This window comes from Bombus flavifrons, chromosome 9 (genome assembly GCF_040668555.2).
Source record: "Bombus flavifrons isolate JBK064 chromosome 9, iyBomFlav1_principal, whole genome shotgun sequence".
Classification (NCBI taxonomy): domain Eukaryota; kingdom Metazoa; phylum Arthropoda; class Insecta; order Hymenoptera; family Apidae; genus Bombus; species Bombus flavifrons.
In genome coordinates, this window is record NC_138450.1 from 14,100,961 (window position 1) to 14,120,064 (window position 19,104).

A 19,104-nucleotide genomic window follows, 5' to 3' on the forward strand; every position below is an offset into this window, starting at 1 on the left:
GAGAACTTTACGTGGATATATCGATCACCTATATATTGTATCGAAAATATGGCTACCAGATAGGAGCTCCGGCAACGTTATCTGTTTGATAACACCCTATATAGATTAGTTTGACTACTGTAACGTCAGACAGGACTGTACACGTTGAGAATATAGACTATAGACCAAAAATTTGGAAACACTTTCTTAATTGTGTTGATCAAATATTTGGAATTTGTAGTACGTGTTCTATAGGATCTGAGAATTTCGAGTAGGTCAACTTGGAATTTTATATATTTTAGTATTTTTTACATTGGGACACTCTTTGATAAAGAATTATTCATTTTCGTAGCATTAATTTAATAGCTAATTTATGATTAATTTAACGAATTAATTAATGAAATTAATACAATATTGGTACAATTAATGGTATGCTTGTAAAATGTTTGACTAGTAAAGTGTATATCGATTCATCTGCTAATTTTCTTATTAATTCGAAATTAATGCTCCAAATATATAAACGTATGATAGAATTGTTTGCCGTAATATCATTTTTGTCACCAAGAAGCTTCTTAGGATAGCGGAATTGGAAATTTGCTTCTGTCGAAAATTGTCTTGCCACGGTCTATCTTTTAATAATTTTTAATAATGTAACTTTGGTGAGAAGGTTGGTCTGTTAAACGTAAAGACAGTTTATCGTTGGCATCGCTGCGTCAGGGGAAAAAGTTGTCGCGAAGTAGAAAAGTACGCTATAGAAGAAGTAGAAATAATAGATTGCCATATCTTTCACGTGTGGTTTCATGTTGATATCTCGGACCAATGGTAGTGATCTGTGTTACTGTTTCTATGCTAGCCTGACATAAAAAAGCTCCCAATAGATACGCACGTACAATATTTACTATCACTGTTTTTATTACTTCATAATTACATTACGCGATAGACATTCTTCACATCAATTTTGTGCTTTATATGTCCTGTCATTCTCGCGATAATCACCTCGTTTGATATAATTTCAAATTAATTTGGCATAACTTTTAATTTCATTAAATTTCCATTACTTTAGCACGATAAAGCTCAATAAAAATTAACATCTATTTATAGTGCGATCGTGACTTTAACCGTGGTCTATGTTCGATAACAATATTTTACCTTATATTTTCGTACTTTCGTCAAACTTTTTTCTCTCAAATATTTTACGTTATATTTTCATACTTTCGTCAAACTTTTCTCTCTCAAATATTTGAATAATAAAAAGGCACGATCTTTTCGCGTATCGTAAATAACGTTGCATCGTGCTTTCGTATTTTCCACAAACCGAAGAAATGTGGCTTTACGTAACCTTAACTCAATTATTACGCAGCTCTCACTCTAAATCCATCTAATGCTACGATAATTCGGTGGTAAATTCGAATTCAATCTTCCCCAAAGAACTTTCCATTGTCGAAAATCGATGAATTGTTCGATAATGAAAATTCGACGGTCTTATCGAATTGGCCGTTATCCGTTCGTACGATCGTACGTTTAAGTATAACGATTCCGGAAAATGACGACTTTTCCGCGGATCTCGGGACAATGTTGGTAATTACGATGTCTCGTCTCATCGGCAGATAGCAACACTTTAAATGTCAAGGGCACGACATAGTTCATATTTATTGCTGCAGATAACCAGCTAATTGTTGCTACTCGACTCGTACCTCGGTTCTACCTTACAATTTGTTAATGACAAGTGCCCCTCGAGGTGAAGTATCCAGGCTTAACCGACAAGTGCTACCGAACAGAGGCTGCCACGAGTGCACTGATAAAACAAAATGTTTCCTTCCGTGTTTTGACTTTATGTATGCGTCAGTCTTGTTAAATATATTGCTAGCTGTAAATATTAGGACACCCATTCGTTGAAAAACTCTAATAAACTTTACGTTATTTAGTGTTTTTCAAAGTATTATAAGACACGTTATTGAATTGTGGTATTTAATAGTAGTTAAATATGTAATATTTTTCTTAACGCGAAGCTCAGGATCCAGGAAGAGATTCGCTTTACAATTCCTTAAAACCTTAACCCCCACTCGTACTTTCCTTCTTTTCACATATCTCATTTCTTATCCTCCTCCTCTTCAACCACTCCCTTTCTTCCCTCACTTTCCTTAACACCTTATCAATATATTGAAAGTTGTACCTGCGATTGGTGCACAACCTTCGACTTTCAGTTTAAGCGAATCTACGAAAAATTATGCGAATATTAGGTGATAGGAATATTTCAATTTTATGGCTTCTGACGACTCTTCGTGGTCCATTCGAGAACAGGTTTAAATTATTTCCAGATAAGTCGGAAATATAAAGTGAATGCAAAAAGTATTGACACACCATTGTATTTATTACAGCATTTACGATTACAATTAGTAAATTAATTAGGCTGAAATACATTAAATTCCGTATCGTCTGGTAGTACTCTTACGTCACTGCAACAATTTAATACGAAGAAAATGAATTGTGGAATCTGATAAAAAGCACTGTAAATAAGGTATGTGACAAACACGATTGACGTTCGTCATCGCTACAATTCGTGTTCCTTTATCACATTAAAACGATTAATTCGTGCCGGTTATTTCGGGATTCTTAGTGACCCACAAACACGATTGCCAGAACGATCGCCTCATGAGCTTTCTTCCGTTCATTTTCTAGGACAGTGTAACGCACTTATCTGTCCATCGAGCACATGCACGACATATGGGCCGTAATCTCAACTTATCGTGATTGACGATAAGAGATATTTTTTTTTCGCAAGAATGAACGCTCAATATCTGTGTTATTAATATTACGAGCAATATAATAATGCGCCAGTCATATAGCAATAACGCTACATTCTTGAATAAAACGAGAAGAAAAAAAATGCTTTGGAACCGGTAGAATAAAACGTATACTCGCGTTCGATACGTTGCATATAATTTTTTAAGGTTTTTCGACAATCGTTTGCATTTTATAACGAGAGAAATTTTTCTGGTATTTATTAATCTAATTCGCATCGATTTTGCAACGATAACGTTTTACATTATGCGAGCGAAAAGTTCGCGCGAAGTATACGAAAGATCGATATTCGAGAAACTTAAGTTAGATCGTAACGTACTGGGTGTCTCGAGATACGTGTCAATCAAAATGGTGGCTGAATTCTGATAAGAAACTTAAAGAATCATAGCCTGGGCATTTTTTTTTTTAACAAAAAAAAAAAAAGTAAAACTACGAATATTACAAAACACGAAGAGTGAAAACTATCTAGAGCATTCAGGAATTAGTTTACTGTAAATAAAAACGATTCGCCTAGTTTCCAAAGCCGTGTCTTTGGAATTTCACCTTATGTATCTTTCTTTATACCTGGAAAGATTAAACTAACCTCAAGTAGCTATATTATAAATCTATAAAGAAAAGCAATATGATTGTGATTTTAATCCGCAACTAGAATTTTATTTGTTTTTAAGAAAAATAGAGTTTCTGTATTATGTTACTGTATCTTATAACTGATTGCAATTTTTCACTTTAATCTAGATTAAAGCTAAGGCATTATAGCTGTAATCTAAATTAATATTTCTTATAAATAGCCTGTTCTGTGCCACCGTAATCACGTAATGACAAGATTCCTAATGCAGCGACGAGCAAATAAAATAAAAGACGTTTTAGGTTATACCTATGCCATTATGGAGGGTTAATTATCACCGCCTGTTTTACCTCTTGCGCATTTCAGTATTTTTTCAGCATTTCAATCATCTGGCATGTATCATTCTAACATCATATAATATGAAACAGTGTGTAAATGTCTACGCAGTTTACGATCAATAAATATCCATTATCAAAAAATTGAATCTGAAACGCTATCGGTTATTTTCAACTGCGCGCTGCGTCGAGCCAACAACAAAAAAGTTCACTACCAGTTAAAACAACTGAAGGTTATGTAGTGAACGATTATGTCATCGTAGAACCCGTAATCCGTATATTCGATGGCGATTTCGTAAACACAGAAACGTAAAAATTAAATAATATATTCATATGAAATAAATCGTACGTTCAATGATAACGATACGGTCTCGCTTCGATAATCGCGTATTTGCGTAGCGAGATAAAAATATAATTACGAATTGACGTATTCGTGAATTTTCGCGGTCGAGATGATAGAAATCTGTCGACGATAATAGGACAATGAGTAAATTAGTCGAATATGGGAATCGTTAAAAAGTGTTTCCTCGATAGAAGATAGAATCTTTTTGAAGTATTTTTTTTTTTTTTTTTGAATATAGTTAAAAAATAATTTCGATGGATTCAAAAGATATTAGATGCTCGTTGCATTTTATATATCATTTTAAAGAGGAAATATTATTTCTCAGGAATAGTAAAAAACAATGCTTTTTAACTTGTTAGGAACAATTTTTTCTTATCTTTTACGATTAAACTGTTTGTTTTACGATTAAAAAATTAAAAAAGAATTGAAATTATCGTTTATCGTATCGCAATGATTATTGTGAATATTTCATAGTCGAATGATATTGACAAATGCAAAGATATAAATAAAATGTTAATGTAAAATTTGTGTGTGCAGGAGGATAATAAAAATGCTTCGAATATATCTGGCTTTCTTTATTAAGAAATGACACCATGTTCAAAAATAAAAATTTCATTTTGCAAAAGTAATATAAAAACATTTTGAATAATTTCTCATTCGTGTGCACTTCTTAGATTAATTTAATATGATTATTTAGGGAAATTTATATCGAGGTTTTTAATCGTTCGTAAAATATATCGTTAACGTGATCTAAAATGTTATTCCAGCTCTGAGAGATCAAGCTTTTCTAAGTAATCATATTCAGTCTTCTTTGATATATAATGTCTTTATTTCATTTTTTGAAATTGAATGGAAACTAGAAAACAGAATGATCCCCTTGAAGCTTCAACGATGCGAATCTGATTTTTGAAACTTCAAGTGCATCAATATATCCGACGCACTCTAATTACATTTTATACTCTAATTACTACATGTTAATTTAATTTTCACCAATACGACGATATTCGATTTTTATTAATTTACTTTTTAAAATAGTTATCAATACTCGTGGCCTTCTTTTCAAAAATAATCTTCGAAGTTTCAAGAACATTCTGCTATGTAATTACTATCTCTTAATTTAATTCTCTATTAATTACTATCGATTGTAAATTTTACAAGAGTAGCTCCAACTTCTCCTCCCGACGTTATTTTTACAGACTGACCGCGCATGAAAAATTGCAACCACGATAAATGGCTACACGAATTATCTCTGAAGCGGGAGGCTGAACACGATAACGTGTCCCATTTTGTACTTTGAGCAACACGAGAAAACGTCGTGCAACTTTACACCATGCCGAATAGATCAGACATTTTTTACCAAACGTTGCACAAGTGGCTAGAATCCCATCTGCCCTGTGAATCGCTCAACCATTATCTCCTATTATCTGCCAGAATTTTTTTTATCGTTGGTCGTGCTAGCGATACATTGCCGTCTGGAACGAAACTTTCGTAACGATCAGACCGCTGTTTCTTGAATAGTATTTTTCCGAGTATCAGAATCTCGAATGTCAGAAAAACGTCCAACACGAATTTATAAAGTCATTTAGCCCAAAATGGATCAAACGAAGTAAGAAGCGTATATTTACACTGAATCATTAACTTTACAAACAAGAATCGTTGAAACTTAGAATACCAGCATCAGTGGTGTCTCAAATAATTACGTAGCCTTAATTAGTAGCTTGATATTATTAAATTTAGAAATCAGTGTCGTTGAAATTTAGAATATTAACGTTAGTAGTGCTCAAAATAAATATATCTCGATTTTTTAATTTAGTCGACGGTCGCGCGCAATTCGATTTTGTCGATTTTAACGATGACGAGTGATCGCTAAAAACTAGGAACATAAAAAAAAAAGAGAATCGATTTTCGTAAAATTCCAATTGTGATCTATGATCGTCCTAATATGGTCAGGAGATTCTGTTTTCGTCTTTCCTCCTTTTTACGATTCCTATCTAGGGGAAGGTTGGAGAGGACAGCATCTCTATTCAGGTTGAGTTTTTGAGTCAAGAAGGTTTAGTTGGTATCTCGGTGATGTTCAAGTTTTTCGAGCTTGTAATCCTCTTTTTCTTGCACAATTGGGAATTCTTTTGCGTCCAGAGTATGAGCTTCCGCTGATGTACAAGTTTCTGGTGCTGGCATTAATTCGCAAGGTAGCTGAGATGGCGGCAACTCGCAAGATTCTGGCGGTGGCGGTAATTCGCAAGATTCTGGTGCTGCCGGAAATGCGCAAAATTCTGGAACTGGCGGTAATTCGCAAGATTTGGAGATTGCCGTTGATTCGCAAGATTCTGGGGTTGGCGCTAATTCGCAAGATTCTCGCTGTAATTCGCACGAGTTTGCCGTTGAGAGCAATTCGCAAGACTTTTGCGTCGACGGTAATTCGCGAGATTCTGGCGCTGGTGATAATTCGCGAGATTCTGGCGCTGGTGGTAATTCGCGAGATTCTGCCGCTGGCGGTAATTCGCAAAATTTTAATGCTAGGGGTGATTCGCGAAATTTTGCCGCTGGCGGTAATTCGCGAAATTTTGCCGCTGGCGGTAATTCGCAAGATTCTTGCGCTGGCGGTAATTCGCAAGATTCTTGCGCTGGCGGTAATTCGCATGATTCTTGCGCTGGCGGTAATTCGCAAGATTCTTGCGCTGGCCGTAATTCGCAAGATTCTTGCGCTGGCGGTAATTCGCAAGATTCTTGCGCTGGCGGTAATTCGCAAGATTCTTGCGCTGGCGGTAATTCGCAAGATTCTTGCGCTGGCGGTAATTCGCAAGATTCTTGCGCTGACGGTAATTCGCAAGATTCTTGCGCTGGCGGTAATTCGCAAGATTCTTGCGCTGGCGGTAATTCGCAAGATTCTTGGGCTGGCGGTAATTCGCAAGATTTTTGCGCTGGCGGTAATTCGCAGGATTCTTGCGCTGGCGGTAATTCGCAAGTTGCTAGCTCTTTTTGGCTTCTCATGAACACTTCATCGGTTTCTTGCGGTGACGAGATCTGGCCTGAAAGAATTATAGTTTCGATATTGGTTAGCATTATTGATATAAAGTAGTTGATGAATAGCAACAGTAATAATTAGTCTTTAAACTATGGACGTGTATGCAAATTTATATTTTTATGAATGAGATTGAAGGAATGGAATGTTAATGGAAATTTATTTCACTTTTAAAATACTTAAATCACGAAGATATTGAACAAAATTAAATACGTACTTATTGGCAATTGCTCCGACGTAGACGTTATTTCATGATCGATAAACTGTTTAGACGTACAGATCGGCTTTCGGCGTTTGGGTTCTAAAAAAACAAAAATTCTTTGATAAATTTTTCATTGAAATTATTCATCAAATAATTGTCGATATATTTCAATGAGACTGAAAATGACAAAGCAAATGGCACTTAACTTGTTAAGTGGGATTTCTTGGAATTTCTTCTTTAAATACGAACAGAGAAATACTCTTAGGAGAAGCTACTTAATATAAGCTGGAACTACTTGTGAATTGATACGCTACGAATACGCATATCGAATATATGTTCTTTGCATATACTCTGTATATACGATGTTTTAGGATTTTTCGATCGAATTTCAAAGATCGATTCTTTTCTAAAATTTCATAAAAATGTAAAGATAAAATAATTCATGCATGAAACGCACGAATAAAAATCTGACCAAAAAATCCGAAAACACTATGTACGTTTCCTATAAAATTGTTAGTAGGATAAGGCTGTCGAAAAATGGTTCACGAGACACTTCACATTTAACATTGTTTCTATGAAACCATCTTTATTCTAATCAATGATCATTGGTTGAATTAGTCAGATTGGAAATTCCCTGCCTCGTAGCATCGGCTGGAAGAGTGGTTCACCGGAATAATCGGCTCGATGGATAGTGATTGTTTCGGTGAACTACTCGGACAGCCGATGGCCGTGTAAAAGACGGTGTCGCAGTCCTCGTCGAATTCCTTTGCCGACGAATACACGGACTCACCCGAACTGTCCACGCCGTATTTCTCGCCATCCAGGGTGCCCTCCAATTTCTCCAAACTCACTGTCTGCAATTTTGAATAGAAATATACTGCGTAAAGTGACAGATTACATAGAATACAAAACGACGCTGATAAAATATTTATTAAGTAATATGCATAGAAAATAGAGGGAAGTCCTATTTTTCTTTTTTTCATAGGAAATAAAAAATTAATATACCGTCGTTTAAACAAAATTAATATTTTACTGATAGAAAAAAATCAATATTCTTTTGGTTGGAACACTACATAAATCTATCTGTTAACGATCAAGTCATAACTCTCTAACGTAGTGTCATCGGCAGTCAACGTGTTAACGTGAGTTTACGAGGTTTTTAAATAGGTATTTTCATCGAATTAGTCGTATATTTCTACCTAGGTATTTTAATAAAATTATTCAAATCTTTCTCAAATATGTATTTCAATCGAATTATTTGAAATTTTATTTAATTAGGTATATTCGACTCTACTGTAACTTAAGTATTCTACTGCGAACTGTTTCGCATCCACATTAGACACAAAATACAGAACGACCACAAGACTATTACTTATATTGATTTTACCACTGTCCCCGAAGATGTTACCACTTTTTGGAGAAATTCATTAGCTTCCTTCTGAATGTCCCTCAACTCCGTTAAAGACACATCTTTGTCCGCTTCATCGCTGCTTATCGAGCTAGACGCTGTGTTGATCCCTGTGCTACACGTGACAAGCTAAAAAACCAAACCACAAATTTTCCTACAAAAATTTGTAAATTAAAATAATCACGAACATATAATAATTTTGTTACTAATAGTTTTGTTTGTTGATGCGTCTAAATCATCAAACTCGAAATAAACGTCAACACTGGACCGTATCAATTTTTCAAAATATCAGGTCACCTTTTTCATAAGCTTAAAAACTAAAGAAACAGCAGTAGGTAAGACGATTTTCTACATTTTTAAATATATTCTCAAAGATGTGAATTTGCATAAAAATTCACAGTTTACGTCATTAGTAATCGCTTTACTAGTACAAACGTATAAACTTATTATATTACACTTGACTTGTGAAATATTCTTTTTCTAGACTCGGCCTTATCAAACTTGACTACGTTGAACAAGGCATTAAGCTTAAAAGAATATATGTAACCATGAAAAGTTCATCCGTGACGGTCAATGTGTATGATTTTTAATTACACAGATCGAATACTCACGTTAAAATCTAAATCGTCCGCGCTATCTTCCATGGCCAATCTTTCAAGTTTCAAATCCAGCGTTTCGCCTTCCGACCCGCCGATATTTTCTTCATCCGAACTGATCTCAGAAAATTTGCGCTTCGCTTCATGCTGTATCGGACTGTCGACAGATTCTGTGGTTGATTTTTCGTCCGGGGTTGCCAGCTGCGATCATTTCGTACATTTATAAATAATAATAATTACGAATAACATAGGGAATGTATCGCTTAAAAATAATTAATATTTTATATTAAGCATACAATTACATAGGTATCCAATCATATAATTGTACGAGACATAACTGAAAATAAAGGAAAATAAAATGATAAAATAACTATAGACGTCGATGACAATACTCACAAAATAATTACGAACACAAATTAAAATAATAATTAGATGACACTTCGAACAAATGCTACATGAACCATAAAACCTTCATGATATTATCTCGAACTATTTTGTTACACTCATTTAAAATAAAATTTGCTCAACTCCACGAACAATTTATTCAAAGGATAAATCTTACTTACCGGTTCAAGATCCGTATGACTTATGCGAATTTTCGTTGGTGGTGGCGAAGGCGACGATTTAGACGTATCCAAACAAGACAAAGTCGACAAAGTCAATCTGATAGATCTGATTAAGGCCTTCTTGGCCTCGATCATCGTCAATCTCTTGTCCTACATCCATCACCGAGACTATTATCGTACTAATTTTAATTATGTGTCTAAAAACTAACCGAGTTTGAAGAAGGATGTCTACTCTTACAGTAATTAAAGTCGATTACTATTGATAAACCATTCCATAACACAAACAAACTTCCTACAAGCTTTTAGAATACACGCATAAACGTTTCTATTTATACTACAAACATAGGAAAATCGATATTCAAACAGATAAGTACCTATACAAGAAAACGTGCAACGAGGTTGACAGTACGTCGATTTACCTTGCTAGTCGGACTACGCCGCATTGATTTCGCTATCTTCAAGTTCAGCGCTCTTAATCGTCTGCGGATCCTTTGCGAGAATTTTACCTGTAAACAAATATTTCGCAGATCTATTAAGAAACATTTTACGCTTTCGTGATCCTTTACGCGGACTCGGATTTTTTTGATCGTAATTAAAAAATTGAAACCTCGACAAATTCCTGTCACCCGCTAAATATTATAATTAATACTCTACGTTCGATGTTTTATATATTTTCGCACATTACGTGCATTCTGTGTATTTATGAACGTTTAAACGGCAAACAATAATGTCGCCAAAGCAATTATAAATTTGACTAAAAATTCTTTGAGAATTATATCATTACGTACCATTGTAATCGGTTGCACTTGTGGATAGCCGAAAATATAAGCACCAACGTTAATTGTACATCTGATGATTCGAAGGATCAGTAATCCTGGCAGGAATATTAACCACGGTAAGGGTCTGATAAGTTTCATCTTCCCGAATACTTTACCACTGTTCTCTGTTTTATAATACAAAACAATATAAATTAGTCCATCCAATATCGTCGATACAAATTGTCAAATCGTTTGAAGTTATGGTAATGCACAAAGAAATAAATTTGTAATGTCTTTGGTTATAATAGTAAAGTAGATTAGAGTAGTTGGTAAAATAATTCAAACATACCAGCTTCAATTTCCTGAGCTGGTAAGCTCCATTGTGCAGACTTTTCGACGCTCCAGAGAAACGAGTCGACCATTCTGAACAATGTTTGGCCTACGACAGTCTGTGACATGGCGATAAACACAGATCTTAACCATCCTTTAATACCTTCTGGCATCTGGGGTATGTCCTAAAGAAGATTTCAAAAGAAGTTAGTTTCTTTATTATGCTGTTTAATTTATTTAATCACTTTTTATATCAACTTTCAATACTCACAGAGGTCGTAGTTACTTCACCCTCCATGATTAAATTTGATCTAAAAATGATTGTAAATTCTGGATAATCAATTACTAAACAAACTATAGTACACGTATTTATAATGTATGTTCGAATAATACAGGGTGGTTGGTAGCTGGTGGTACAAGCGGAAAGGAGTGATTCTACGCGAAAAAAGAAGTCGAAAATATAGAATAAAAATTTCTTTTTTAATTTTTTTTTTTTTTTTTAATTTTCCCATCGAGACAACGATCTACAGTGAGATCCGTTATAACGTACCGCACGCGTACCGAGCTAAAATTCAAAGTCGATTTTCTCGAAAACAAAGCCTCAAACGACAAATTTTTATTCTATATTTTCGACTTCTTTTTTCGCCTAGAATCACCCCCTTTCCGCTTGTACCACCAGTTACCAACCACCCTGTATAATACATACACAATAATAGAATAGAAGTTAGTTAAATATTTGTTAATTAATTCGAATTTTCCCATTAAGAAATAATTTTAAATACGAAACACGCGTTAGCGGTAGCATAAATTTCAATTAGATATGTTTTATGTAAATCTTCGCGAATAACCTGAAATGTTGAAGTCTTAAATGAAATAATTTTGATATAAATTATTACGAATATAAAGGTAGAAAGTTTAATTTATTTTATATTTAAAAATGATTATTTGAATTGTTTTATTTCGATGGAAATGACGTTATTTATAAATTTATGTAACAGACTAGAAGTTCATACGTCAAATCAAGTATTACTATGCATCGATAATTATAACATTTATCGTTAGATAACATTTTTACGCATTAACTTTTAATTCTCAAGAGAAGAAAAATCGAGGCGCTGCGCCATTCCTATTCAGCATCCCGCTGTTCCCTCGTTACTTATATATCTTAACACTTAGCCAACGATTAAATATGCCATTAAGTGATGTTAGCGATAAAAAAAAAGTTATCCAGATATAAATTTTCCAATCTTTTACCAACTTATTTCATTCGTTTTAGATAATTTTATTCGATTGACTAATTCGTTAGATATAGTAATAATTCCTGATTTCAATTAATAAGACAAACCTAGATTACGAATCTGCAAAGTTTTACGTAAGATCGAAGATTCAGCTATCTTGTAGCAATCATTATTCCCGACATATTAAAGAAAATAAAAAAATACATATTTAATCTGAAAATTGAGCAGCTTAATAAACACAGTTTTGTTAACATTTGAATTAGGATCGCTCCCTTACAACAAATATGAAAAATAAATGTCAATATCGAAGCACAGTTAATGTGGTAATACTATCTTTACAATTAACAAAATAATAAATAAAAATTGTTACGAGATATCTTCCGTTTTCTATTATGAAAGACATTACATTTACTTAAGTATTCTCGCCTCGCATGTTACTCAAACAACTTCACCCAACTGCAAACGTTTAACAAGCCATACTTTAATTAAACATTTGCTTCCATTGACGACATACTTATATTAACGAAAGAACGGCAAACGATTTGCGAAAACATTACTTAATCAAACGAATCCACGATATTTTTTTTTCTCGCCTGATATTTGATACTCGACTCATTCTAAAAGATCATCCAATAATGAATGATGATTTTTGGCGGTGAATAATCAGAAAGTTCGTATAGTGGGGAACACGTGATAACAATATTATTCGTAATTCAAGTTCTTTTTATAAAACCGGTATAAATAGTATCCACGTAATTTGTTCAGATTATCCTACGTAAATTGGCATAAAATCGTAAAACAACCACAATAATTATACGGCATCGTGTCGATTGCTCCGTTGGTAGGAAATTAGCGAAATAAACGGCGAATATTTAACGAAGGATAACGCAAAATCTCGAGGTTATCGTATAAAACGTTCATTCACAACGCAAAATGTTCCAGAAATGTTGCCACCCACTAGTTTTGTATTCTATCTGCTACGAAACGATTGAAAATTTTATACCGAAATCGGTATCTTGTATTTTTATTATTCGTTATATTAGGTTCGTGACGTTTGAGAGACATATTTTTGTAAGATATCTTTTCTTCTAGAAATCAGAGAAATAACGTTTAACAAGAGATATACGTTATTCGTATATCATATTTACATGTTTGACATCTTATACTTATGCAATTTATCGTATCTTTATTTTATTGCTTTACTATAGTTTACACACAGCAATAAACTCTCAGAAGCGATAAAATTCATTACCTCGGTAACTGACAGGTGTACAATTTGTAAAAAAAAAAATATATACACGGTAATAATTTAACTAATAACCTAAGAACTATGACGAAGAATATTAAAATCTTGATTTTTTTTAACCAACAACACACGTATCGTATATTTATAATGCCAACATTTAAATTAAGGCAACATAAATTAAGCACAATTCCTACCAAATTATCGTCATTCTATCGACACTTACAGTCGTAAACAAAACAACTTGGAAATATAAAAAAGAAGCGTAATATTGCTGTGAAATTATCGTCGAATAATCGACACTTAACGAACCAAGTGGCACTAAAAACATTAGCATAATGTTAACGTGCAGTTGTTCGGGCAATAGACGTTGACTGCGTTGTACTAGCATTGCGGAGCAATAATAGAGCCATTACTCTCGCTGAGTAAAGCTTCCGTGATAGAAACACGTTCGCCTATGACACGAACCTAATAACATTTTCCACTTTGTTCCTAGCGAGAAGGGTTTGTACAGTTGGTTTGTGGGTTCACGTGAATAAAACTCTCTTCCATTAAACCGTAATGAAACGGTAATAAATAAACAATAAGAAATGCAACGGTGATAATTCTCTATCAACAAGGCATGACCCCGTCCTATCGCTTAGTGAGAGCAGAAACACCCATGATCGTCGAATGTCCCTGATGAAAAACGCGACGATCGTCGGTATCAAATAAAAAGAGAATCTTTTGCTAATTTTTGTTTTTCAATTATAGAACAAGTGTCTATGTGACTTTTATTTATAGAACGAATTTTTCTTATTAATTTTTATAGTGGAATATAGTTTTGGAACGAGTGTAAACCTTAAGGGATTAAATTGAAAGCTAGATGTTAATAATTGTTAAAATAAATTGGTAAAACAGACATCGATAAAACGCTATAGTACAGTGACATGTAGATAAGATAAGCTTCGAAGTAACTTGGAGACTAGATTTAACGGGATGCAGGTACAAAATCTCATAATGTTATAGGTGTTACAAAGCACATAACGTTAACTGATTAAGGACTAATCGATAGCTGGAAATAAAGATAATTTATGGATCGTCTTGCCGAGGTACGAGAAACAAAGTATTAGGATAATAAATCGAAACACATGAAAGAAATGTTCGTGTTTCCAAAATGATACCATACCATCGTAAACGCTTGGATTTTTCAAACTTTGTGCTTATTAAAGATTCAGCTTGTATAATTTTACAATGTTAAAATATAGAATTCTACAGTGTCAATTGATTTAACAAAATTGCCAAAAATATTTAAAAAACGAAATTCAACAACGTATGTAAATTGATTGGAAAAATTGGGAATAAAATGTTGCGTTAATGTTAGTTCTTAACGAGACAACGTAATATGATCGTAGTTGGAATTCAAAGCTTCCAAGGAAATTCACATCCGCCTTTTAACCACCATTCAAGGTGATTCGCTTTCTGTTCGAATTTCATGAAATCGATACATTATCACGGACAGTGGCTCGAAATTTTTCTTGTCGAGGCCGTAACAGCAGCAAATAAACAATAAAGGAAAGTAACGATAATTTTGCTATCGAGAAGGCATGACCCGTCGTTATCCATCACTGAACGCTGAAACTCCCATAACGAAACGCGCAAACGTGAAATAAAAATGAACAGAAACGTCGTGAAAAATATAGTATACGATACACGTTACGAGTATACGTTGGCAAATGTACGTAATTACTTTTTATATTACTGATAAAAAAAACAGAAAAAGGCGAGCTGATTCGGAGAAAAAATACGATATCGTGCTTGGATTTATTGTTATTGGATAATTTTTATTATTCAATAGATAATATATAAAATATTATACATTATACCACATTATAGGGTGGTTGGTAACTGGTGGTACAAGCGGAAAGGGGGTGATTCTAGGCGAAAAAAGAAGTCGAAAATATAGAATAAACATTTTTCGTTTGAGGCTTTATTTTCGAGAAAATCGACTTTGAATTTTCGCTGGGTACGCGTGCACCTTATCACGTCTCGTTATAACGGATCTCACTGTAGATCGTTGTCTCGATGGAAAAATTTAAAAAAAGAAAAAAAATAAAAAAAAAATTTTATTCTATATTTTCGACTTCTTTTTTCGCGTAGAATCACCCCCTTTCCGCTTGTACTACCAGTTACCAACCACCCTGTATATTAAATAATAAACAATATATAATAATAGTAATAATATTTCTCCAGAATTTCAAGTATCTCATAATAATTTCTAATTATCTTCAAAATATTGTATTTATGTATATGTATATTGATTTTGTGGACACAACCACGAGCCAACTCCCTTTTCAGAACAAAAAGGCTAGAGAATAAAGTTATCTATCGATATAATATTAATAACAATAAATATTATGAAATAATATCTTCCTTCCAAATAAAAATCTTTATTACTAGAGTCTTTCTGCCAAATGATAATCTTTGTTAATAATAAAACAATGTTAAAGCACCAAAATTATTTACGATTGCAATACTGAAATTAAAAATGAAATAATAATCTCTGTCAATAAATAATGTTTTCTTCTGCGTAGAAAAGCTTTTACTAAGAAACACAGACTTTCTGGCAAATTATAATTTTTAGTAATAAATATAGTCCTTTCAGTAAATAGATAATATTATAAATAATTTAGTAAATAATAATAGGAATTGTATTATAATTATTATTTGCCAAGAAACCTGTATTTATTAACAACAAATTTTTACTTACATGAAGGATGTTATTTCTCGGTAAAAATTATTTCATTTTAAATTTTAGTGTTATAGGTACCACAAATAATTTTAACGTTAACATTATCTTAAATGAAACTAAATATTTTCATCTATTCCTGATGCAATACGTTTCTATCGCGTTCTATCTATTTTTGATTGCTTGGTCGTTTATTTTATAAGAATTTAATAAGATAAAATAAAATGCAACGTATGTCAATCAGTTGCTAATTATAATAGTGTAATTAGAAGCAATCAAGGTCATGTAAACATGTACATAAATATAAATATAATTCGATTCCAGATAAATTTCATTCTTCTGACAGTCTTTATGCTTCAAAATTTATCATCGTTATTTCTGTAAGCAACCAATAAATAATTTTCAAGCAATTGTTCCATTTATATGCATTTAAACACATTCCAAGACTTATAACGATACCTGTATTTATGCTACTTGCACGTATCATAAAATCAAGTTTAACGTTATCATTAGCTCCTCAATTAAATTTTGACTATTTTGAAATATACTTTAAAGATTGATTAAATAGATACACTAAAATCAGACGTATTATACGCAAAGAATGTTAACGAGACTCACCTAGACACGTCCATACACGTTGCTCACGACCAACTACTACAAAAGAACCTTAGAAGAAGCTCGTTTTTCTGTTGTTTAGGTCGTCGAGGGCAGAATAAATCGAACGGTTACCAAATCTATCCAAACTCTTTAAATTTGAATCGTTCCACGAAGTATTCTGTAGTCGAGCATCTACCGCTCCATTTTCGAAATGAGATTCAAATTCGTAAAATCTGATTATAATTCAAGGCTCGATATTCTCATAGAATATATGTTTCGTTGTTAATGACGATAAACATAGAGGGAGCCCTTTTTGGCTCAAATAAAAGATTTGTTGGTAAGGTTGACATATAAGAGGAAACAGCAATATAACGATGTAAATTGGAAAAAGAAAAAAAGTGGTATCATGGTATATTTATAAATAATAAAAATGTTAATAATTAAATCTACAGTGAGTAACGTTGAAACTTATAGAATGAAGAAGATCGATATCGAAATCCTCCAAATTCATTCACTGTACATTTCTAGCAAATTCTGACAAATTCTACTAAAAAGAATTATTCCGAAAGCAGCTCGCAATCTTACTCATAAAGCAATGGTTCAAATTAACTCGTTTCAATGCATCAAAACAAAATACGTGATATATCAAACAATAAGCCCAACTAAACAAACTCGATAGCTAATCAAACTGATGAAATGAATAAACTGTTCTCGACCAATCGGATAAAACCAAAAACCTAAGAAAGAAAAGGTAAGGAAAACGGAGATACAATCAAAAATTATTTCCAAACGGTGCACGAAAGAATACCTTCGCCTTCCAACAAATTAATCAGTCACGTCGAACTCTATATCCTATTCGATCCAAACCAATCTAATCGAACATCAAATACCATCAAACGTTCATGGTAACCTCTTAAACGCGAGTCAAAAGGCAATCGACTCGCGACTGGCGCGAAAACCGCGAACCGCATAAAAATCAGATTACGTGACCTTGTTTCTCTTCCCGTCGCGAGCAACCGTGAGAAAAATTCACCAATCGTGAAAGAAACAAACAAAACTTAAAAAACCAAAACGAAGAAGCATCATCTTCGTCGTTTTTGTTTCGTTGCTCTCCTTCGTTCCATTCTCACCTAAGTATAGTTAGAGATGGCGTTGATCGAACGCCGGATACCGGCTGGGTTCCTCTTGAGGAACTTCCTTCGCCTTTCCGCGCCACCAGGCGATTCCCTATAGTCGGTCTTCGTAGTCAGCACGACGTAAAACGCGACACACGCGATCGAAGTCTATGCAAACGATTCACTGGAACAACTGGTGATGGAGGATCGTCGCTCGGCGAATCTTTGGCCGCTACCGTATCTCCGTAGTTTCTTCGTGATCACGCACGTTCAGCAACGCCAGAGGATCGGTTTTTCTCGATCATTGCTCCGTGGACTTGAGCGGCAGAAACGAGGCAACTTCGTTTCGTTCTTGATACTATGATGCAATATGGATGAATGGAAATAATATTGTTATTGTTGTTGTTGTGTTGAATTATTGTTTGATGGATTTTGTTGAGGGGAGTTTGTGATTTGATGGTGTTGTGCAGTGAGTCACAAAAGTATTCGTAGTTTTATAATTATCGAATTCACGATGTTTCGTTTAATCTCTCTTGAAATATTATAAGGAACTGCTATTTTTCAATAAGTGATACGTTAATGAAAACCTTAATTATATTCGTAGATATGTATTCTCATTGATGGGCATTAGTGTATATATCGTTGAAGAATATTAATCATATGAATTCAATAATTGCGAGGGTACGAATACTTCTACGATTCACTGAATAACGTGTACCTATTTCTTTTTGAACGATATTTTTCTACGTGGCATATGACAAAGAAGTGAAATAAAAATGAATTAGAGAAATATGATTTACAAACTGAGATATTATGGAATAAATTTATTATATGATGCAGGTTTTTCTGAAAAATCTTGCGGATTACACAGCTTCTTCATATCGTTCTGAATAATTCAGAGAAAAAGATAATTAAAGATATTTTTCATTTTATTTATTAGCACAATTGAAACAGTCGTTGCAACTGCAATTTGCTAGCAAAATTGCAATTCTCATTTATTATATGGCATTTTAAAATTTGTACATATGGATTACACATCAATTTATTTTTTCACGATGGATGAATTTAAAAAAAATTACCATTTCGAACATAGAGATAAAAAGTTATGTCAAAAAACTTATCGACGTATTCGTAATTTGTAATTCTTTTACGCGTAGTTCATCTACCTTATAAAATACTCCCATTTCTCCTGATACACTAAAATTTTAATGGCATGGATATTATTGATAAAATCAGACTTATAAGAGCACAAGAAAAATTGAAATACTAACAAATGA

The 19,104-nt window shown here is 33.5% G+C and overlaps 1 protein-coding gene and 1 long non-coding RNA gene across 5 annotated transcripts; one reads left to right on the plus strand and one right to left on the minus strand.

Moving 5' to 3' along the window:
• Positions 1-4,620: 4,620 nt before the first annotated feature.
• On the minus strand, positions 4,621-18,160 carry LOC138183638 (paternally-expressed gene 3 protein). 4 transcript variants are annotated; one of them, XM_069120874.1, is made up of 8 exons: positions 17,843-18,160; positions 11,178-11,217; positions 10,926-11,091; positions 10,607-10,761; positions 10,238-10,324; positions 8,039-8,102; positions 7,264-7,347; positions 4,621-7,053 (listed from the first exon to the last, which is right to left on the minus strand). In XM_069120874.1, exons 2-8 carry the CDS (start codon positions 11,202-11,204, stop codon positions 6,077-6,079), a joined length of 1,560 nt encoding a protein of 519 aa, XP_068976975.1. In that variant the 5' UTR covers positions 11,205-11,217; positions 17,843-18,160; the 3' UTR covers positions 4,621-6,076. The 4 variants fall into 4 exon arrangements, with proteins under 4 accessions (XP_068976975.1, XP_068976974.1, XP_068976977.1 ...); XM_069120873.1 differs by lacking the exon at positions 17,843-18,160 and adding an exon at positions 16,734-16,931; XM_069120876.1 differs by lacking the exon at positions 17,843-18,160 and adding an exon at positions 16,575-16,599.
• Positions 17,026-17,937, plus strand: LOC138183659 (uncharacterized). The gene is made up of 2 exons (XR_011174113.1): positions 17,026-17,163; positions 17,241-17,937. It is a non-coding gene; the product is annotated as an uncharacterized LOC138183659 (long non-coding RNA).
• Positions 18,161-19,104: the final 944 nt, after the last annotated feature.

Bases quoted from the DNA above. Each gene is read 5' to 3' on its own strand.
- LOC138183638 (XM_069120873.1), bottom strand. The intron at 11,092-11,177 runs GTGAGTATTGAA...AATCTTCTTTAG, and splicing joins GTGAAGTAACTACGACCTCT to GACATACCCCAGATGCCAGA. The intron at 7,348-8,038 runs GTGAGTCCGTGT...TTGTTTTTTTAG, and splicing joins ATACGGCGTGGACAGTTCGG to AACCCAAACGCCGAAAGCCG.